Source organism: Ambystoma mexicanum, chromosome 5p (genome assembly GCF_040938575.1).
Source record: "Ambystoma mexicanum isolate Mex_15411 chromosome 5p, UKY_AmexF1_1, whole genome shotgun sequence".
Classification (NCBI taxonomy): domain Eukaryota; kingdom Metazoa; phylum Chordata; class Amphibia; order Caudata; family Ambystomatidae; genus Ambystoma; species Ambystoma mexicanum.
Genome location: NC_090930.1, coordinates 804,489,436 through 804,513,316, shown reverse-complemented (window position 1 = coordinate 804,513,316; position 23,881 = coordinate 804,489,436). Strand labels below are relative to the sequence as shown.

The 23,881-nt window shown below is 45.2% G+C and overlaps 1 protein-coding gene across 1 annotated transcript in view; it reads right to left on the bottom strand.

Moving 5' to 3' along the window:
- Window positions 1–23,881, bottom strand: part of AVL9 (AVL9 cell migration associated) — a 933,501-nt gene that overhangs the window by 230,040 nt on the left and 679,580 nt on the right. Inside the window, exon 10 of the mRNA XM_069613227.1 lies at window positions 22,823–23,364. Coding sequence (XP_069469328.1) covers window positions 22,823–23,364 — 542 coding nt within the window. The remainder of the gene's footprint in view (window positions 1–22,822; window positions 23,365–23,881) is intronic.

Sequence of the window (23,881 nt, the reverse complement as noted above, 5' to 3'; positions counted from 1 at the left end):
AGGAAGGCAGGTGTCCTATCTGTGTTCATGCTAATGAATAGACCGTGTTCTTTAATTATGGGTCACGTGTGATGGGACTGGGTTTGGAATTATTTCACCTTTCATTTATTGGGAATATTGAAGCTAGTGTTATGTTTTTTCTTGCCACTGGGGACACTCTTGTGGTATTCGTCATGGAGCCTTTTGGCTTATAGTTGTGCTGCACCTGGTTTTACAAAGGATGGTTGTTTTCTTATAAAAACCTAATTATCCTGGGAGCATCCTTCTTGCGTCCTGGGAATTGCTATCTCGTGCTTTCACTGCAGCGTTCTGACCCTCCCTTAATTTGTGGTAACCTTGGCTGTGATTGCAGGTCCTGCCTGAGCTCTGCACAGATCTGTAATTTTAGTATTCCAGCATTTTGAGTTGTTGTGAAGCCTTGAGGCCTTTCGTCTACTTAGGAGGAGGTTGTGGCTTCCATTTTCGAAAAGATGCCTGCCCATTACTGTTGCGTTTCTAAGTTAGTGTGCTATATTTGCGTGTCGTCCATGTTGCATTCAGCTTATACATTGCTTATGTTAGTATTCTGCATGTCTTATGGATGCTAGGTTAATATTCTCATGTATAAGTGCATGTGTTACCTAGTGTCTGCGTTCTTCATATTGAGCGCACATTTGATTTGTGTCTAATGCATGCGCATGTATTATCACAAAGTTCACTTGATTGCTCGTGACATTTTCAGCTTAGAATGTGTCCATCTTGTGCTGTACCTGCCTGGGATAAGGGCAGTATAGTCGTCTTAGTGAGTAACATTTCTCACCTATGTAGTATTGAGGTGGGGGATGGGCCGACTCTATGGATGATGATTCGCCTGCCTCTCAACAGCATTTCCAAGTTAATCAGTAAAGCAAACTGTATCGTAGAGAAATTGGGAATAAACCTCTAATACCCTACTAAGCCAAGGAAGCTCTCAGGTCCCTTTTTATCTTAGGAGTTGGTGTATCTTGGACAGCCTTTACCTTTTCTGTTTACGGTTGTACCAGACCATTCCCAACAAAGAACCCCAAGTACTTTAATGAGGATTGGGCAAGGTGACACTTGTTGGAGTTTGCCATCAGTCCCGCTTTCCTCATAGCCCTTGTTACCGGATATAGATACTGCGCTAAAAAAACTCAAAGAATCTTGGGTCCTCCCACTGATTAAAAAAAAAAAAAAGCTACATTGGACCCATCATTGCCCAATAACTACCGCCCCATTACCACAGTGCCCTTCTTGTTAAAGATCCTAGACCGAGCAGCCTACAACCAGATCCAACAATACCTTGAATCCAATCACATCCTAGGGATGCAGCAATCAGGCTCCGGCCCACAAACCTAAACGTGACCAATACTCTCACCTGCTCTCTGCCCCAGTGTTCAACAGAGCTAAAGCTGGCGGCACCAGCTTTGAAGTACTAGCCCCAATAGCCTGGAACGTACTTCCTCTCAGCCTAAGAAGCGAAGAATCTCTCACAGTGTTCAGAAAGCTGCTAAAAACAAACTTATTTAACTAATACTTTCTACAAATGTACTGTCTCCACACTGTTCCACTGTAACCTCGGGACACCCTTTCAACATTGCCCCTGAACATGTACTGCTGTATCACTGCCTATGAATTACCTGTTCTAACTGTAGTAAGTAACCTTCTGTAACAGTGCCACAATGCCACCGGGCCGCTAGGCGCTTTATAAATTCAAATAAATAAATAAATCAGGGTTCCGCCCGGGCCATAGTACCAATCTGCACTATTCGATCTCAAGATACAAATGACTCTTTCCGGGATGAGGGCAAACCAACACTCCTCCTCCTACTAGACTTATCGGCCGCATTTGACCTAGTAGACCACAAAACATTATGCCATCACCTCACAGCCAAGTTCTCCAAATAAGCCTTGCTATGGATTGCCTCCTTCCTGGAAGGCAGATCCATGAGATCTTCTCAGACACTGCCAGTGCATCGCCCATACCCATCCCTTGTGGTGTCCCCCAATGCTCCTATGTATTCCCATCCCTCTGCAACATATTCACCAAACCCTTATTTGATCTCCTGAATGACCTCGGCATATCCTACACAAACTACGCCAACGACACCCAAATACTCCTTCCCCTGACAGGCTCCTACAACACAGATTCACTTATGCTCAACAGTGTTTACTCTACAATACATTCGTGGATGGCAACTAACTACCTATGCTTAAACGAAAAAACAGATCCCATTGGTAGGTTCCCCCACATTGCTAAAGAACCGTAGCCCGCAATTCACACCCTTCCTGATAGACGGAATACAGATCCCTGTCTCAGACGCAGTAAAAACCTTAGGTGTACACCTGGATGCCTCCCTATCCCTCAACAAACAAGTCAGTGCTATTGCCCCATCAGCAGCTTATACAGCCAAATTAATCAAACAGAAAGACACTTCCTTACCAAAGATAGCTGCATGTCCATTGCCAGAGCAATTGGGGGTGGGGGGTGAGAATGTATTACTACAACATCCTCTTTGCAGGTCCTTCCAAAAGAAACCAAAACAAACTACAAATAATACAGAACAATTCCCTCAGCAGCACTAAATATCCCTAAAAAGGACCACATCAATGCTGCCAGAAAAAAGGAGCATTGGCTCCCCATCAGGGAAAGGATTATCTTCAAGTCTCTCTATCACCCACAAATGCCTGAATAAAAGTGACCCACAATACCGGTCCCAGAAAAACAAAAGTTAAATTTACCGGCCAACAATATCCATACATGCCCACAAACTAACCATTTTAAGAGTAAAAAAGAGCCCAAGGAAAGCTTCCCAACAGTCGCAGCAAACCAATGGAACTCCCTTCCAGCAGATCCAAGAGCATGGAACCGTTATTGGGTCTTTCCGAAAACCACTGAAAACCTGGCTCTTTGTCTAATCTATCAAGCCACTTCTTAACCCCCATGATTGTTGATTTCTTTACTGCCATGACTCAAGCCTGTGTATAAATGTAACTGGTCTGCAACAGCGCCCTGGTCCCTCAGGGTTTATGCGCTTTACAAATGAAAAAATAAATCAAATAAAAAGGTGCTACATATGTTAATTCCAGGTCTTATTATGGATGACTATGTCATCCAAATATGCTAAACAAAATGCTGAATATGGATGAAGTATGTGGTCCATGAGCCTTTGTAGTGTGGTGTTTGCCCCATGAAGCCTGAAAGGTAATACCTTGAACTGAAATAGCCCCAAAGGAATGGAGAAGGGCGTTTTCTCTTTGTTTACTGGTAGCTGCCTATTGCCCTTTTTCAGATCAATCGTGGACAGGTAAACAGTGGAGCCCAATCGATCAATTAAGTCATCGATCCTTGGCATAGGATAATTGTCAAATTGAGACACTGTGTTAACCTTTTCAAAATCGATGCAAAACCTCCTCGATTGATCAGGCTTTGCGAAAAGGACAATTGGAGAGGACCAGGGACTTTTATATGGTTCTATAATATCTGAGGTTAACATCTTCTCCACCTCCTGTATGACTATCTCCTTTCTGGTCTCAGGTATTTTAAAGGGCTTCAAGTTGACAACTTTCCCTGGGGAAGTATTGATACAATGAAAGACCCCTTTCACTCTCCCAGGCTCATGATCGAACACATCTGGAAATTGCGTCAGAAGGTCTTCAAGATCTTGTTTCTGATTCTTCTGAAGACGTGTGGGTATTAGGTTGTTCTCCTCCGGTCCTTCTGTTAGAAGGATAGCCACTGCCACAGTTGTGGATGCTAACGGTTCCTCCCTCCATTCTTTCAACAGGTTACTGTGATACACTTTGGTCTTTGCCCATCTATCTGGCTGAGAGACCCGGTAGTTGCAGGGACCTGTCTGCTCTAGGACCTCGTAGTCCATTCCATCTCAGCAACGTTTTATTTTCTGAGGTTGGTAACAAGACAAGAAACTTCTGTCCCATAGAGAAGGATCTAATGGTGGCTTTTTTATCATGAAGAGATTTCTGGTGTTTCTGGGTTTTAGCCAAATGGCAGAGGACTATAGATCTTACAGTGGTCACGTGTTCCTTCAGCAATTGGGCAGTCTGAGACGAGGGTAATAAAGCTTCTTCTCTATCCTCCCACATCTCGCAACAGTTCGAATACATCCCAGGCTCTCTACCATATAAGAGCTCAAAAGGCGAGAAGTCCAGGGATGATTGGGGGGGTCTTCCTAATTGCCCAGGGTACAATAAGGTTCAAATTCCTTGTGTCTGCTTCCACCAACTTCCCAAGTACACTCTTCAGAGTCTTGTTAAAACGCTTGACTAATACATCAGTTTGAGGATGATGATCTGATGTTCGAAGCATTTTAATTTGTAAGACCTGTTTCACCTCCGCCATTAACTTGCTCAAAAGGTGGTCCCTTGATCCGTGAGGATCTCTTTAGGGAAGCCAACTCTAGAGAAAAAAGGTATCAAATGTTTCATTATTTGCTGGGAGGTGCTACTTCTTAGAGGGAAGGCCTCAGGATATCGGATTGCATAATCTAAAATGCTCCGATTCCCTAACTTAGATGGTCCAAGAGGTTCCACTATATCCATACTAATACAGTATAAGGAAAGATCAATAATGGGCAATGGTTGGAGTGGGGCCGGGGAAGGTACCTGCGTACTAGTTTTCTGACACAAGGAACAGCTAAGGACAACATTTTTTACATCTGAATAAGCGCTGTGTTTAATGCAGAGCACAATAGCCTTGGAACTAGAGAAGCGATCTAGTGGTTGGAAGCATCCGATAGGTGGCAGGAAATTTCTAATCTTAAAATTCAATATTTTGACACAAGAGGGAGAGGTGGCTTTATATTAAATTCTTGTATGTTGTCCACAATTTCCTGTTTGAGGATAAGCGCCCTGGTAACCGAAAATTAGGGTCGACCCTTGTTTTCACCGGTATACTCTCCTGCCAGGACTTCTGTTCATTCTAGATCTTCGCCCGCTCCCAAAGTTGCTTATATATTGCGTTGGATAATGTAGCCTCCTGATATACTATATGCTTTCTGTTGTCTAGATACTTGCATTGTGTGCATTTACACTTTAAAAAAAAGGGTTTATTTGTAACTTAATTCCCCCCTTTTCAATATGCCCATTCTTTTCCTTTCTCTCAGTGGTGTTTTTCCCAATTGTTTGTAATCGGCATGCGCCGATGCGCCCTGGTGTCCCCCCCTGCTCTGGGAGGACTCGCCAGCTTTTCTTGGCATTGCTGGCTCCTCTTGTGGTCAGCCGGTGAAGGATTCCCCTCTGCTTCCTTCTCGTAGCCACAGTAACTTTGTTCACCGGTCTCCCACAGCTTCCACTTGACCTGCTTGTTTTCCTCTTGGCTGCGGTACGCAAAATGATGCTTGCTTTCACCTGCGAACGCCCATGAGTCCCTCACCGGCTCCTGGAGTTCCTGCAGTGTGTGATGGTGCAGCAGCTCCTTTCTTCTCCGTCGGTAGCCGCTTGGCTCCACCACGCCGGTCCCAGCCTTTCAATTCTCTGTTCCTTACAGAGAGGTTAATCTCTCTCTTGCCAGTCGCCATAGCAGCTTGCCAGAAAACACTAGAGCGCTTGTCAAGCTGGTAGTCTCTTTTACTCCACATTGCTTGATCCCTCTTCCTCGTCCCAGTGTTTCGAGAATTCTGGGAAAAAGAGTCCATTGATGAAAAATGACACAAGGAATTCGGATAAACATTTTTAAAGGGTTTAAATGACAAGTCATTATTGGGCGATTTACAAGTAGAATTGAAAAAGGTGATTTTATCAGATTGACAAGGCAAGCCAAAGTTGGAAGGTAGGTCCTAAAGTTTGGCAACATGGTTTTCCCTGTTCTTCAGTTAATGCATGACAATAGGCCATGAGGGTGTCAAACATGGGAAGGTTATTTTCAAAAGAAAATAGGGGATATGATGTCTCACCCGATGGATCCATGAGAAGTAGGGCAGTTTTTCCTTGGTCTCGAAGCTCGTCGACCTGGGCCTTAAGATCAATAAGTGCAGTTTCAGTGCCGTGCTGTAGTCTGAAACCTGATTGCCGGGTGCCTAGGAGTTGGTGCAACTCCAGGAATTTCTGAATCTGTAAATATGCCACTCTATCTAATATCTTTAGTTGGAATGGCACCGTGGTGATAGGCCTATAGTTTGCAGGTATAGCCGGGTCCAATGATTGCTTCTTAAGGAGCGGGGAGGACCCAAGATTCCTTAAGTTTACTCGGTATAGTACCTTAGGTGAATGAAGCGTTGATAAGTTTAGAAATAAATGGAGATACATCTCTTGCAGCATTTTTTATTATTTCTGCAGGGCAATTATCGCCTCGACAATTTGATGGTTTAAGCAATAGTATTATTTTTCCATCCTCGAGTATGGAAACTTTAGTGAAGTTGAATCGTTCTGGTTTGGCAGTAGTGTGTGATTTGTCCATTTGGGTGGTAGTGGGAGGTATGTTTAGTTTTTTATCGATTTTAACTTGGAGAGTGGCAATTTTGTCGTTAAGGGCCTTCTGGATGTTGGAACACCATGTTTTATTTTTGACACAGTTGTTGGGTACCGGGATAGGGTCTCCAATTCCTTTAGTATTGTAAAGAGCTCCTTGGTGCCTGATTTGGCTTGCATTATTCTATTATAAAAGCCTTCTTTTTTAGGTCGCCATATTTCAGTTTTGCATTTCATAGAGGAACTGATAAAGACGGCTTTATTCGCCTCTGTTGGTGCTAGTTTCCAAGAGGATTCACTTTTGCGTTTTTCTTTCCTTAGAGATTTTAAGTATGGGGTACACCAGGCATCTAGGTGTGCTCTAGGTTTACTGTTTCTCTTTTTTAATGGGGCAATAGTATCCAGGGCATTGGCCATGACTATGTTAAATTAATTAACTAGTGTGGATGGATCTAGTGTGTCTGGCAGCGAGTTTAAGGTAGGGAGAATTAATGATAATAATCTCTCTGCAATTATATTCTTTTTATTCTTTGTTAGAGTGCACGGTGCTAACGGGTTATTTTGGGATAGGAGGATTTTAGCATCTATAGAGAAGGCTATAAAACAGTGGTCTGTCCATGCTTGTGGACTGATGGAGGTGAAGGTTGTGTTGCAATTATGGTTAGCCACCCAGTCAAGTGTTCGGCCTTTCCCGTGGGTAGGCTGTGTCACTTTTTGGGTGAAGCCAAGCTCTGAGAGGACATTGGCTATGTTTGTAGTTTGTACATCTCTGTGATTGTTAAAGCCCAAGTTCATGTCTCCTAGTAGAAGGGCTTGTGGTGTGTTTTTTAGGTTATCTGAGAGGATTGTAGAGATGTCCTCTTCAAAGGAGCCGATGGGGCCGGGTGTCGGGTAAGATAAGGTGTATGGTGATAGTTTGTGAGTTAGATGTGAGAATCTTGACAGTTGAGGACTCACAAGATTTGGAGTGCAGGGCTGTTTCTATTCTTATAGACAGATTAGTTTTGGCTATGAAAGCTTTGCTTCCTCCGCGGGAGTTGGTTCTGTCTTCTCTAAAGATAGTGTAGTTGGTGGGTACAGCGATCTTCAGGGCAGGGCCAGCTGCTTGGTGTAGCCAGGTTTCAGTAATGGCTAGGAAGTCAGTTACCTAATTGAATAATGTGGGCAATTTCTGTAGCATGGGCTATTAATGACCTTTAAGGGCAGGGCTTGATGTTAGTTGAGCAGGTAGGGCTGTGCAATTGTGTTTGGCTGGCCTAGATGGTCATTTATAATGTTTGTCCGTTTTGTGGATATGATTTGTGGCGACACTTGGTGGGGGTAGTTTTGTTTGTTAGAAGTGGTCTCATGTTGATTTCTATGCTGGGCACATGCAGTATGGTACCTGGCAGGCAGTTCGTATATTTTCGGTAGTCTAGATCGTAGTTTGGAGTTCCTGAGTGTAAGGTCATAGATGTTGGTTCTTAGGGAGTTAGGTGTGTAGTTGGGAATGGGTAGCATTCCTGAGAACTGTTCAATATCTGGGGTAGTCACGAACAGTCCAGTATTACTATTCAGCATTTTCGTGGACGTATATTGTAGAAATGGGCTCGTTAGAGGCGTTATGGTCCAGGGAGCAGTTAGGTAGAGGATGATAATAAACATTATAATCTCAGACCGTGTGGATATCTCAGGAAGTGAACATCACAATTCAGTAGGGTAGTTGGCAAGGCATTACAGGTGTAAAATCAAAGGGAAGGCAGCAATGATAAATAGGCTAGTTCGCCAGGCAATAAATGAGAAGGGATCGTTATACGTCAAGCTCCATAGGTCAGTCTAAGGTCTTGCATTTGTCAGTTACTTATATAGAACACCAACTGACTATAGGTTGATACAGGAGGAAAGTTTAGCAGCTAACAGGGCTAGTTCGTATGAGTCAGTACGTATTGGACTCCAATGACAAACATATGTGAAATAGTTATAACCAGCTGGACAGTTGTGGGTAGGTTATGAGTTGAACAGCGTATGCACATTTATACAGCAGAATTATAGCGGGTCAGAGTGAAAACAAGGTCAGGTCATAGGTACTCATGCATTTGCTATATTCGTCGATGCTCTGACAGACAGATGACTCTGTGGTTGTGAACAAAGTGCAACCAGGTGCCACAGTTAATTCAATGGGTGCTCCTAGGAGCGAGCAGGGGCAAGCAGGGCCTTGGATGGCCTTCGGTGGTGCTAGTGGCAGTGTAGCGCTGTAGAAAGATGGATGCTAGACCAGTAGTGGCTGTAGAGGGAGGGGCAGGCTAGCCCGTGGGCACAAATTCTAGACCCTGATGCAATGTGCAACTTAATGGGGGCCGGGTAGTGGACACAGCAGGAAGTACATGTAGCGGTAAGCGACTGACACAGCAATCATGCGTGTACAGGATGGGTAGACAGAGGCAGGGAGCCTGGTCCTCTAACAGCAGATTAAGCAAGTGTAGGTTAAATCTGGGCAGGTCGGGTAGTGTGAATGGGAAAGGTGAGCAGACTTGCCACGACAATGACTATCGTGGGAAGAAAGGGGGTGCTAGATGGTACAGCGCTAGTGTTTCACTTCAATTTGTACGGAATGCAGGATGCAGGTTGATTTAACTAGGCAGGCTAGGTTAGAGTGGGCAAACAATGCAATCAATGCTACAATATCATTATGCAAGTTAATATTGGCGAACGATGCTAACAAGCATTGCAGTGACGTAGGTTATGCAGGCAAATGGCAGTCGATGCGGTAACTCATAGCTCAAGAGTAAGCATTACAGGTAAGCAAATGATGTGCAGCCTAGGCAGGTGTGGTCGAGTTCAGTAATGCAATAGATAGACTGGTAATAACAGTACTAGATGTACATAACATGTTGAGATACTGTTCAGGAAGGATATGGCCCGGTTGTTGAGGAAAATTAAGAATCCAGGGGAGGGCAGGGTCCCAGATGATTAGATTGTAGTGTCTGTGATACACTAGTTGTGTGGATCGGGTAGTTGGTGCGCTAGGTACTCACAGTGTGTGTTGTCGTAGAACCAGTCGTTCTGGCCAACGGTCCGTACGGCACCAGACAGGCACAGGACAGGTAACAGTCCTTTGGTTATAGTCCTTTGGTCGGTGGGCCGGCGTACGTCTTGCCGGCGTCGGATTGGCAAATACAAAGGGCTCGCAGCCAATCAGATACTGGTAGCCAAGAGAGAAGAGGGCTACCAACAAAGTTTCAGGAAAAGCAAATGTTGTCGGCCATTTTAGCAGGGCCAAAGCCTCGTGGCCAGTAATGGTTGCCTATACAAAGTGGCACATGGGCGACTATGATCAGGTGCAAACAGTCGCAGTAGTAGCAGTACACAGCAGCAGCTGCCTGAAATGCAGCAGCTGGGTTTTTTACATCACAGGGATATGGGTTCCTCTCTTGGTTGTGCATTAATAGGTATGTCTGTGCCCTCAGGGACTGCCACGCCAAAACCTCTTTAACGAGGAGTCCTTCAGTCACTCATTACCTGTGTGATGTAAACTTACTCTGTTTTTGGAGTGCTTGGGGTTCAACCGTCGAAGCAGTCCTGGGCTGGAACTCAAGGCATTTATTTTGTCTGTGAATAACTAGGTACAATATACAAACATGCATGAGAGAAAGGAGTGCTGCCTACTAGTATGGAAAGAGCAGAAAGAATTGCGATACTGAAGCCGGACAGTGACCTTATAGGAAGTGGGTCTTAAACACAAATGCAAACATTTTAAAAAAAGTAATAGGAAAAAGAATACAGTTGCGGTTAAATATACGCACTGGCAGATATCGATAGCACAGTGGAGGAGGCAGTGGTGATCCTAGGTGCTGAGAATGCCTTTCAGCTATGTCCTAAAACAGGACCTCAGGGTGGGATGTATACAATATGTTTGGAGGTTAAGACATCTCCTGAATAGAGTGCCACTAAAGCTGAAGGTTGAATGGGATGAAGTGTGCCCTTTTTGAGTTAGGTAGAGGGAGAGGGCACCATAGGGGTGCCCACCGTCAGACATATTGTTCACAATGGCCAAGAAACCACTGGACATGATGAAATAGGAAACAAAGGGATAATGGTTAATGAATGTAAATCAATAAAAGCATTGTATGCTGACGTGATGCTACATTTAAATTGCTTCCGAACACTTTGTTTATAGCGCACCAGTTGGGGGAAATCTCAGGATTAAAAAATAACTAGAAGAAATAAATTAAAAATCTTCCTTCAATGCAGACAGGACAGAGGATATAGGAGTGACCCTTAGGGGTTGTGGGACATGAGACAGGCTACTTCAGGATCCTGGTACAGAACAGGGAAACATTCTAAACAATACTATAAATGTTCTCTTAGTGTTTAAAGGGATCACAATATCAGTGGATTTAGCTAACTGACCAAGAGGATAATTCCCAAAATGTATGTTTAAAAATATACCAAACAATCCAGGAGGCAAATTCCTTTTAAGATGCAAGACAATCATAGGGAAGCTGGTGTGGTAGCAAAAGTGTCACGAATGGCAGCTAGCACCTTGGTAATGAGATACCAAGTTGGTGGCTGCAAGTGCCCGATTTGGTTAATTATTTTAGAACATTGCCGCCTGCAACCAAATGGGTGCATGATCAGGCCAGTGATATCTATGTGACACTATAAGAGAACAGTGCAACAATAGTAGATAGTGTCCTGCTACAGGGCCAGCAGATGCAGAGACAAGCAATTAATAGTACAGTTGTACTGAAGATTTTGCAAAAGGCGATGCTGAAGCTGTGCATTTGATAACAGTAGAGACACAATTACTTCTTAAGGAATGCAATGAAATATGAGGCAAGGAACAGGCTAAGCATATAGCAGAGTGGATTCTGGAAGAATCTGAGTGTTGGAGATCTGTTTGAGGTAAGAAATTGATTCCGTTCAGTGAGAAATTGCCAGAAGGACACATTCAATGAGGAACATAATTGTGTATGCAGGATTCAGGGTTATGATTAGAAGGCAATGGCAGGGGATACCAGACAAAACAAAAGAATGTGAGTTACTGACATATGTTTTACTGGTAGGTGGAGGGGCATAGGAAAGACGCTAAATGCCCAATTCATGCACAGCAGAAACAGCTTCCATGGGAAGAGTAAGGGATAAATGGAGCAGGGACTAAGGAGGTAGCCCTCAGTGCAAGGTATAGGATGATTCATTACCAGATCCACAACAGGTCATACATAAAACTATCCCTTATAAACAGATACAATGAATAACAGGACCCCAAATGTCTATGGTGTGTAGCACCGGATGCAATAGTCTTCCATACGATGTGCGAGTACAAAAAAAAAGCAACAATTCTAGGCTAAAATATTGCAAGATTCGAGGATAATATTGGGGTGTAAGGTACATAGACCACAAACCAGATGTTACTGAGGGATCTGGAGCGGTGGCGCCATTACAGGCAAGATTCAACACATAGCTTTATGTCACAATTTGTAACAAATTACACGATATTTAAGTTTATGCTTTTTATTTAAGGTGTCAGGATGGTGGTTGTTTCTTTTTTTTTAAAGTGTTCCCTGACACTTCAGAAGGACACTTGTAGGTTCTTTCCTGGGTTAGTCCCTTACATAGTGCTTGGAATTACTAGCTTCATGCTGATTGGCCATATGGGTCACATGCCTGCTCTGGGCAAGCTCCATTGCAGTGATTCTTTGTAGTTCTGAGTTCATGGGTAAAGTGTTTAAATAGATACCCCGCCATCTTGGATCGCACTTCAGAATATGTTTGCTGCTGGCTGGGAAGGAGCTGCTGGTTTGTTCCCTTGTTTTAGGCTGGGGAAGTTTCCTTTTCTGAATTTCGTTTTGGTGTCCTTCTGAGTCAAACAGCTCAGGTTACTGTGACAAATCTGGCAACATCGTCACTGATTCCCTAGAAGCAAGCTTCTCTTTCATGGCCTTGAAAAGGCAGAGCTACCCGACTGATGCTGGGGGTGGTGTGAGCAACCGGAAGGCGTCTGACCCACTAGTCCCCGGGGATCTGTCATCGAGGTGGCCAGGACACAGCCATCGATTTTAGATCCAGCTCCTGGAGGTGGACCAGTGCGGGAGGGTCACCTGGGTGAGGGGACTTCTCGGAGTGGGACACCGGGTGGTGAGACGTGGTATCCCCTTTCCTGTAACACCTTTACCCCATCCAACCAGGTGGGATACGTAGTAGGAACTCTACCCGACTTTCACACTGACAGCCCGCTATGGGAGAAAACAGACTAACACCCAAGCACTGTACCTGACGTCTCGCAATGCAATGGTCAGGCGAGGTCAGGCAATTACTGACCATCACACACACAGACCTGACTCATTATGCTTCCCCATGCGGATAAAAGGGGGAGCACGAAAGCACACTGAGCGAGGTAAAGCACATGAGGATACCGCAGTTTCGAGACGGCAGCTGAACGAGAGAAGAAAGACAGCAAAATAGGAGGGAAATTCCCTTGACCCTTCCGACAAGTAACCGTTACTTTCCAGAGTCCTTGAGATTAGAAAGAGTAAGATCAGGAAACCAGGCTAAAGAATCCTGCATTGGGTGTCAGAGAAACCAAGGGCCCTCCCACGTCAATAATCAAGGTGGGAAGCAGCAGCAGCCATGGTACCATCCATGGCTCCAAGAACAAAGCAGCGTCTTTGAAATCAACACAGCCGGTGAGTTGGGGAGACCGACACAAGAACGGTCTGTGTTGAAGCCAAGGTTGCCAGCAGTAACATTGGATAGTGAGCGCTGGAATGAACATTTTTGAAATGCGTGCGATTAAAAGACGCAAGTAAAATGGAACTGATGAGGAGTGTTAGAACTTTGAAAGGAAAAGATATGATACTTTTGACAGAGTGGCCCAGCTCTGCGTGTGTGCTAAATCGAAGGTCTCTGTAAAGGGATCCAGCTGAGAAGTAGGAGAAGTTGTAAAGAATTGCGAATCAAAGTGGTCCTGCGATGGGTCACATAAAATCCCACGCACAGTCGAAAGTCTTTGATTTGGATACAGTATAGAAAGTTTGGAAAACAGGACAAATTGGTACGAGCCCGGCAGAGGGAGACTAATTGAAGGTATTGTGTTAAAGTGGGTCCGAGCAAGGCGGACCTGAGGTGAACTGTGAATCACCTGAGAGATTGGGAACGTAAAAGTTCTGAGAACATTGTGCCAAAGTGGGTCTGAGCACGGCAGAATGGGGACCCGAGGTAAACAGTGAATCATCTGAGAAACTGTGTACATGTGAAATCCTAAGAACTTTAATGTTTGTTTGTCACATCAGGCCCTCTGAAATATGAGACTTTGAATGGCAGAGACACTTTGGCACAGAAGGCCCTGATGTTGAGGTTTTGAACGGCATCCTCGTGTTAGAGAAGCCAGAGTGTGTGCTAAGCTTGAGTGTGCCGCCTTGTCCCGTACTGAAAATATGGGGAACGGGAGCCAACGGCTCAAATATCCTGACATATTATTTCTTGAATACCTTTCGTTTGCTTAACATTGTTTCCCACACTATTTGTATTCAGACGTAAGGACTGGCAATAGGTTTATTAGTATAGGCCCTTTTTTTTTATTACTAGACTCTATTAGGTCTGCACTATTATTTGATGATCGTAGCTTGCTCCCATCTTTAGATTTAGGATTAGATAGGTGTTTTCCAAACCCAATTGAAGTTCAATAAAGACCCTTGAACTGTGATCACTTGTGTCTGTCTTACTGTTTGATAGCATGCCTTCTTTACAGTGGCTAACTGCAGGAGGTTCACGTAAGGGAGGGCAAACTCCAGGTAGACAGAATAAAAGCACCGGATCAGAATAATCCATCACCTGAATTTCTTAGTGACACCCATTGGCCTTTTCAACATTCTTGTATGGATTATTGTAATGTAGACAGAATTCCCAGGTTTTCCCAACCAGCGACCTTATTTACACCCCTAACCCCCTTTAATAGTACTGAGACGAGAAAGAGGGATGGAGTAATGAGGAGGACTACAATCGGTAAGCCAATGCTGCGTTCTAGTTGTTGGAAAATGCTAACCAATGCCAGGAGATTCAAAACCGACACATCTGAACAGTGCGAGAGACTGAGCTGTGATGTCTTGGTGCTGGTTGGGACACGGCAGGAGAGCAGACTGCAGGGCACAGTGAGGAGGCTGATGAGAACGGCATGCAGGGAGGTGGAGCCGAGAGGAGTTTGCTGAATAATTTTCACAGGCAACTGAGCTGCCGAATGAAGGGGAAGGCAAAGCAGGAACCAAGGGGCTGACGAAACTCATTCCCAGTAAGCAGGCCGAGAGCAAAGTAGCCAGTGAGATGCGAGGAACATCGAAGCTGCAAGTCAAGATGGTAAGCTCAAGCAAAGCGAGTAGGATACCGGGGTTCTTCAGGGCGAATGCCACGTACCATAGACAGCGAGAAGGAGCACAATTAAAGGAACAAACAATTGATACAAATACGAACATTGTTGAGAAATGGTTGGCGACCCAACACATGAAAAGCATTATTCTCTGGATACAAAAGAGTGAATGGTGAACAGAAAAGCCTTGGCAGAAGAGTGAACCAAGCAAACAGCGAGTCTGGGACCAGTGAGAGGATATAAAAAGCCCTGGCAGGAGAGTAAACCAGGCAGTATGTGAGTCTGGGACCCAAAGCCAATTAACAAAGTTGCAATACCCTGGCAGCAGAGTAATCCAGGAATAAGAAAAGATTGAGAAAGCTCAGGGGTAAAATCCGCTCTTTGATATTTTGGAACACTAACAATGCAAAAAAGGAAGACCCATACCCGAGTGAATGATAATTGATGTCCAGAGAATGAGAGACGGAATATCGAAAATAACTGTGTGATTGAAGGTAAATCAGGGGAAGCGTTACCCCCCCCTCCCTTTTAAGTTTTGGAAGTATTGAATGGTGAAAATTAAAGGAACAAAGGGAAAGAGTTATTTTCCTTTAAACTGGGGAGGTATATAAATGGAGAAAACTCAAAGGAGGAGCGTCCCTCTTGAAACTGTGAAGTTAATATTGTATGAAAGGGGAAACTCGGGGGAAGAGCTGTCCCCCTTGAAACTGTGGAACATTATTGAATTTTAATCGGACATACCAAGTAGACAGTGGAAGACCAGAAGAAACGTAGGGGAACAGGAAGACCCCCTTCTGGTAGAACTTTATTGGTTTTCTTTTTTGCATCTTACAACTTTATGTTTGGAATGTTTAAATAAAACGACAGGTGTATGGCTTACAAACCGCCCCGATTTGCACATTATATTGATTTTAGCGTCTACGGGTAGCTTAGGATATTGGACAAAGGGCGGAGGATGCTTTTTGGTTTAAACATCCTGACACATACGTTCCTTATTTTTTTTTAGGCAGGGAAACCCCGTTTACAGTTAGGGATAGATAGGATTTATCCAAACACCTTTTTCTTTTGTGATAAATACAATTCTGTAACCAACACTTAAAATGCCACTGTGTTCGAGTCTTACTCTTGATCGCTTACAGTATGCAATAAGTATTACTCGTTTGGGGTGGGAGTTTTGAACACGTTTCGCCTTGTTTGGTGCAGTGCTGGTATCCTTTCCCTTGCTTTTAATGGAGGCTACAGCTGCTCCCTTGACCTAGCAACTGTGAGGGAGATGTAAGCTCTCTCATCCCCAGTGTTCCTGATACTTTGCAAGGAGGTGGGGCCCTGTCTGTGATCCCATTAACCCTACAGGTGAGGGCTGAGATTCCTGCTGCCACTCTATGAGGGAGGGGCTTGTTTTCACCAAGAATACCCCTTTTGGGGCGTAGAATACTTATGTGGGTAACCACTGTATTCCCCCATTTCTTATAGAATCCCAATACGTAAGCAGGTTTTGCTACTATAGTCTGGGTTTTTCTCTGTTGGGAAAGAGCAATTATGGGAGATGAAGTCCCTTTCTTGTTGCTTTGTTAACAGGGTTTAGGTCATCTGACCCAGGTATGCATTTTTCAGCCTTCTTTCCGGCCTAGATAACATTACTGGGGTTTCTGTATGGTCCAGGTACACAATTCAATTGCCCAGATCCAGTCAGGTTTTGGTTCTGATGAAGTGGGAAACTATGGGACATGTAGGTTTTTCTTGTATGATTATTCAAAAGGGACTGGACTATCATTGGGGGTTTCCTGCAGAAAACAGCTGTTGTAGACCTGAGGATACCATACCCAGGTCGATGTGGCAAAGTCAATGTGGTGGTTTCACCACATTTAGCATTGGAAAAAAGCATTGGAAAGCACTACTCTGGATAAGAAGGAACCTGCTGGATTATGGGGGATATGTGAAGGATTTAATATAGTGGAAGAAACATGCATTCCGCTTGCACACCTAGAGTAAAGATCAAAACATTTCTGAAGCGAGTTTAAGATGCAACTTGCACACCAAATGTTTTGAGATGAAGGTGGAAGTGAGGCTGATAACTTGGATCATGGAGAAGTGTGAACCCAAACAACATTAAAAGCAATAGCCGGTACAGAGAAATGTGGGTATACACTGATGATACCACAGAAGGGAAAGGCGGGAAGGGAAAGGTTGCAATGGGCGTTTAATATAATAAACGATGTATTACAAGAATACCTGCCATACACTCTATTGTCATTGGGAGGAAAAAGGTAAAAAGAATACAAAACAAATTCTGGCTATTCCAGAGACCACTAATGACACTATCAAGGCTCCCTTGCCAATCCTAATAGAAGCAGGCCAGACCCCTCATCGAGCAGCCACCCCAGACTCAGACGCAAAGACCCACAGGAAAGAAAATCAGACAAATCAACACGCAACATCAAAGGCAACAAACTTTGGAGATTTGACAACATAAGGTATCACAGACCTGGATTGAAATTACCTACTACAATGTATGACAGCGACCCCCCCTCCCCGCAAAATGGGTGGCGGGGCACAGCCTTGCCCATTTTGCACAAGATGTCACTCATGTCAAGCACAGCGCTCATTTCTGTAGCACTGTGCATGACAATCATCTGCTATAGTCTGCAGGGACAGAAGCCTTGCAGACTTTCCCAAGTGGAGGTCTGCAAGGCCTATATTCCTGAAGCCAGAGGTCGAAGCAAGGAGATATTGCCAATAGAACACCAGGAGAGTGTCTATGTTGGACCCTCCTTTCACTTCCTTCTATGACCCCCTTCTATGAGCTGGGAGGATATCTCATGTGTGTGTTTGAGTACCTGTGTATCTAAGTGTTTGCATATATACATGGGATGGTGCAGATAGTGGGAGGAGTTTAGAGGAGCTGATGCAGGGCACAGAGAAGAGGCTGCGGGTTGCACGGAAGAGACATATTTACCTAGGTGTGGAAGGTGTTATGCACAGGCAGCATGGACTTAGCCATCTAATAGTGGACTTTAGTGACATTATGGCAACACCAGCATATGTGTGTTCTTACATGGCAATACTGGCAGATATTGGTGCAGCCAGCATGGATATCCGTTTACATTGCATTACTGGAACATATGTGTCTTCTTACATGATAATACTAGCATATATTGACACAGACCGCATGATTAGATTTTCTTGCAGTGGCATTACTGGCAGATAATGACAGTCTGCATTGATTTATTCTACTCACAGTGTCATTAGTGTACTATGGGCAAAGTATGAGTGTGTTCTTACAGTGCATGGATTTACTGGCATAGATGGACACAGCCATCACAGCTATTTTCATTGGTTGTACGTGGCGATACTGGTATTTAATACCACAGCCAACCTGCACTTATCATTTCACAGGGGAACTATTAGGCACAACCAGCATTAAAACATCTTCATACACCAGTAGAATTCTTCTGGCATATATTACAGGTTAATGCATCATGAAAATGTGTTTCAATATGCTACTGTAGACTGTTGGTGACTTGCCATCTATTTCATTTTTTTATGTGTGCCAATTTTTCACAAAATGTTTGCTGTAAATTGCATCATTGTAACACATTGTAAAACATTGCTCTGGGTGGATAATCCTTCCCAACAGGCCTTGGTTGGTTAAGAAACCCATGCAACACTGTCTATGTGCACATTTGTGTGACATATTTATGCCCCTCCAATGAAAATATTCAACAACTTCTGCTAGTTGCGCACCTGGGTTCTTTCTTCACTCTGAACATTCCGGTGCTCTTTACTGCTCTGGAGAACTGCCACATTGCTACTGATGGGGCCATTCCTTTTAAAGGCCCCTTCCTCAGACTAGATTTAGTGGTATGGTACTGGTAGGTTTGTCTCCTTTCTTGTGTTGCATCCTCTGATAGACTGCGGGTGATTGCATATGTATAAGCCAAGGATCATTGGTAGCTCTCCAAGGCTTCTAGTGCCCCAGTGGGCATCATGGAACCAGTTGGAAGTCTCACTTTCAGCTTTGAGCTCTGTGTCGTCACTCGTGGCGTCCCACAAGCGTCCCACAACCTGCAGTATCTGGATTGCTCCTCAGACAGCAGCTGGTCCTCTCAACATACTGGTATGTCTCTGTGGAAACCCACTCTGACAAGGGATACTGAGGAGCAGACTACACTCCCCGCCGGAACTTGGAGGACATTCTGTAATATTGTCGAGCAGCATACAGGATCCCACAGTACTAGATGGTATGCCATATTTCCGCTTAGGTGGTATTCTTAAGTCAGTCCTGGGAACCCAAGCCTGAGGTTGAAATTGGTATATGGATTTTCAGTCTTCTAGTTATAGTTAGTCAAGGCCTTACTTACTGCATGTATTCAAAGAAGACTTGGTTTTGGGCAAGAGAATCATTGGCTCAGAGACTCATAGGCCCAATCATATCCAGTATTCTCAGAGGCCATTTTCTCAGAGCTCGAGAGGAAGCATGGAGGGGATGGGGACCCTGCAGATCGCACCCTTAACTGCATTCCAGTAGCTCTTGGTTCTAGAACAAAGCCCGGGCAGACCGGTTTTCCAGGTGCACACGTACCTCCGTATGTGCTGGGATGGGGGTCAGTTCTTCAGAACTGGCAACACAAATTCCTATATACTACTCGAAGGACATCCATGTGAAAGTTCCCAAATGAACCCTGGTACCTTTTATAATGTTTGACATAATGCTAAGCTTTGATTTACCTGCACCAGTTGCAACTAATCCGACACTCAGTCTCGTTGCATTCAGTGTTGTTTTAATATGGGAGATCCACACGTCTCTACATGGTATCAAGGACATGTAGAGACGTGTCCTTAATACCATGTAGTCCCCTAGCCATTCCCTTACTGTGGCTACTATCTATCGGCAACCTGGTCAGATCTCTCCCTTCCTATCCATGTGGGCAGACCTCTCCTCTTTCCTCCTGATCTCGACCACTCAACTCCTTCTCCTTGGTGATTTTAACATCCACCTGGATGCCTCCTGTCCTCCCTCTGGACTCTTTCGCGACCTCTGCTACTCTCTCTCACTCACTATTCTCCCCTCTGGCCCGACTCACTCTGCACAGCACACTCTGGATGTTCTGATCTCCCCACACCTTCCCCTTTATGTCCCTCCCACCACTCCCCTCTCCTGGAGTGATCACTTTCTCCTGGAGTGATCACTTTCTCCTCCCTCCCAGCTCACCCTCTCTACCCCTCAGGCCAAGCCACTTCCATCACTGCCACCCACCTTCTCGGTCATTCGACCCATGAAGCGCGTATCAGTTGAGGCTTTCGCTGCCACTTTCTCACGCTCCCTCTTCCCCCTTGGCTGATTCTCACCCTGACTCAGCCCTCTCCACACTGCTATATCTGTTACTCGTGATATCCTTGCCCCTGTCATGAGGATCCGCCTGAAGCCCAAAGCAAAGTGCAACTCTTGGTACAACTCCTACCTCATCACCCTAAAACGCAAGTGCAGGGTGGCCAAGCAGAAATTGTGTGCTTCTTGTACATCCTATGACAAACTGGCCAGCCGCCTGTCCAAAGGCAATAACGGCTCTCTGTCCTCACAAAGAAGAGGGCTCATATCCAAGCCCGCATCTCAGCAGCATCCAACAACTCGGCTGAACTCTTTAAAATCGGCAAGCAACAGTCTCTACCTCTCCTGTCCCTTCCCAGGCCCTCTGCACGGCACTGGCTTCTCATTTCATCTCTAAAACTCAGGACATCCTTTTCCTCACTCTCCTCCTCTCCCCTCCCTTGACTCCCTGCTCTTCCTCTGGTCCTTCTGCAGCCACCCCCCTCTCTCCTTCTCTGCCTTTCCCCTTTTCTCTGCAGGCGAGGTTTCTAGACAACTCCGATCTATGAAAGTCTCGTCAAAACAGGTTCACCCCTGTTCCTCCAAAACCATCAAGGACCACATCGACACCCTGGCTCCTGCCCTGGCCAACTTCTGCAACCACTCCTTCGCTGCTGGAGTCTTCCCTTCCCCCCGAAGCACTCCCTTGTGCACCCTCTTCTTAAGAAACCCTTTGCTGATCCCTCCTGCCCGGCTAACTATCGCCCAATCTCCATCACTCCCTTCCTGGGTAAGTTCCTGGAGAAACTGGCCATCTCCCAGCTTAATCTCCACACTGAATCTGCTGGTTGTCTTCATGATCATCAGTCCGGCTTCAGAACTGCCAGAAGCACAGAAATTGCTCCCCTGAACATCCGTGAAGACCTGCTCTCCAACCTTGACTCTAACACCCCCTGTGTCCTTATTTTGCTCGATCTCTCCTCTGCCTTTGATACAGTCAACCATGCCATCCTGCTTAATTCTCCCCGTGCCATCCTGCTTGATTGTCTCTATGATAACCTCTGTATCACCGGTCAGGACATGGCGTGGCTGTCTTCCTTCCTCTCTGACTGACCATCCCAGGTCGAACTTGGGTCTTTCCGCTCTGCTATCCTTTTTTCTATCTGTGGTGTCCCCCAGGGGTCTATCCTCTCTCCCCGGCTGTTCAACCAATACCTGGCACTCCTTGCCCACCCCATTGCCGCTCTCTGCCCTAACTTTCAGTGCTATGCGGATGACACTCAGCTCATTTTCAGGCTACCTTCGGCCACCTCTCATCCGTCCCTCAGCAATCCAGGAATGGTGTGCCGCCAATGACCTCTGCCTTAATGCCAGTAAGACTGAGATTCTCCTCATTGGCACACCCACTCCTCCTTTCCTGTAGCTCACTGGCCGGCCTCTTTTGGCCCGCTTCCCGCGCCCACCTGCAAGGCAAAAAACCTTGGTGTCATCTTCGACTCCACACTCTCTTTCTCTCGTCACATCTCTGACATCTCTAAGAAGTCACACTAACAGCTGCACCTCCTCAGAGGTATTCTTCCCTTCCTCTCCTTCCCCCAGAAGCTCGCTGTCTCTAGAGCTCTGGTGCTCTCTAGGCTGGACTACTGCAACAACCTCTTTTGAAACTTCCTGCTTCTACTCTCCACCCTCTGCAACTCACTCAGAACAGGACTGCGAGACTTGTCCTTGGCCTCAAGCCCAGGGATCGTATCTCGCCAGGACTGAAATCTCTGCACTGGCTCCCAGTAGCTGCGAGGATTAAGCTCAAAACCCTCTGCATCGTCCACAAGGCCTTCTGGGGTCTGGGGCCCCAATACCTTCTACTCTCACTTCCTAAATATATTCCCTCTCGAGATCTTCGCTCATCCGCCTCCAACTCCCTCAGGGTCAGTCGCTTCTCCAAGCAACGAGTTGGTGGTAGATCTCCCTCTTCGGGTTGGGGCCTCCTTCTGGAACAGCCTCCCTGCCTCCCTGAAACTTGAGGAGAACCATCTTCGGTTCCAGAAGCAACTTAAAACCTTCCTCTTTGCTTCTGCTTTCTCTCCCCCTCTCCCCTGATGACGTCCTGGCTGATACTGCACTGGTTACCTGGCCACCCAGCTGTTCTCGTGCCCATGCCGTGCCAGTTGCACACATGCACTGCCTCCCTGGCAACCCCTGCACCTGGGGACTGTTCTCTGCATCCCTACAGTCCCCCCACCAGCACTTATGCCTGCACTCAACTTTGCACTTGCCACCAGTTGGCCGCTCTTATTTATCTTGTTATTTTTTATCCCATGTACTGCACTTTCCCCTCCCCCCCCGCACTTTCCTTTTCCCCCCTTCTCTGAATGGCACCTGGCCTAGTAAGATCGTTGTCTGTCTTCTCTCTGTTCCCCATCCCTTACCTCGTCGCGCCTTGAAACATTTGTGTATAGGAGCTTTATAAATGCCATATCATATTGTATCATATATCACTGCTGAATGGGTGAGCCACTGAACCAAAAAGGAGGAACTCATTAAGCCAGAGATAGTTACTCTGCAACCACTACTGCATCTGGACCGGTTTATACAATGACGATGCACAGATCCCTCTTGTTCAGACGAGGTGAATGTCAAATTAACAATGTTCAAGGAAAAACTATACATATATGTACATGTACTATTAGATAAAGTATTACACATATTTTCCGACATTGTTGACTTTTTGCAGCTGCTCAAATATTTACCTTTGTAAAGATGGCCAAAGGCATTCCATAATGGTCCTCCTCCAGACCAGATATTAGTCCTTGTACGTATACCTGACCACTATTGGCTTGGGGTTGCACAGTAATTGGAACACTTTCCGAGGTAAGAGAGTCTGTATGGAGTATCTCTGCCTGTCCAAGTATAATATTGTCATGTTCCCCTTCTTTCACATTGTTTTCCTCTAGTATGCTAGGGTCCAGTGTTTCCCAGTCACTTTCCGAGGATTCTGGGGAAGTGCGAGATGGAGGTTTCAAATGCTGGCCCATGCCATTGAAATTGTGTACGCCATTGTCCTTGTGTGGCTGAAACAAAGACACTTCTGCCTTTGGACTCTGCACTGCAGGGCTTTCAAAGACATTCTCATCTTCCCTACCAGTTTCAGGATTTGAACTCGAAATGTCATCTGCAGACACAGAGACGTAGTCGTCCAGAGGTGGGGTGACTTCTTGGAAGTTCAGATCGTCTGATGTGCTTTTCCAAGGTCTGTACTGTGAGGAATCATTGAGACCATGTTCAATCATTCCTAGAACACACAAACACGGATTAATTTTTTGCGAAGAAAAAACAATATCCCATTCAATTATATGGCCAAGAAACAATTGTCAGTTAAAGATTTAAATTGCCCCCTCACTCTCCTTTCTCTCATTCAGAAGGCCCAAAAGGTAAATGCGGAAAAAACATAAAACGTTCCACCCGTAGTCAGCATTCCTAAAGTGGATAGTGCCTGGAGAATATGTGATGTGCTGTACTTTTAATGATACATTGCAAAGTATCTCATTTATCCATTTGCCAATTTCATAATATTCTAATGGTAGAAACCTGGATAATGGTAGGTAGAGATCTGGATGTAACGCAGGGCCACAAGTCTCAACTGTCAATAATTATAAATGTATATGGAAATTATTCCCTCAGGAGTTGATGTCCTATGTCCCGCTAGCAGCTAAATTTGACATCAGTTAAAATATTATGCAAAGCATCACTTGCGCCTCAAATAAGTGCAGACGCAGATCAAGTTAGCAGTCAGCATTTGTATTTGATAA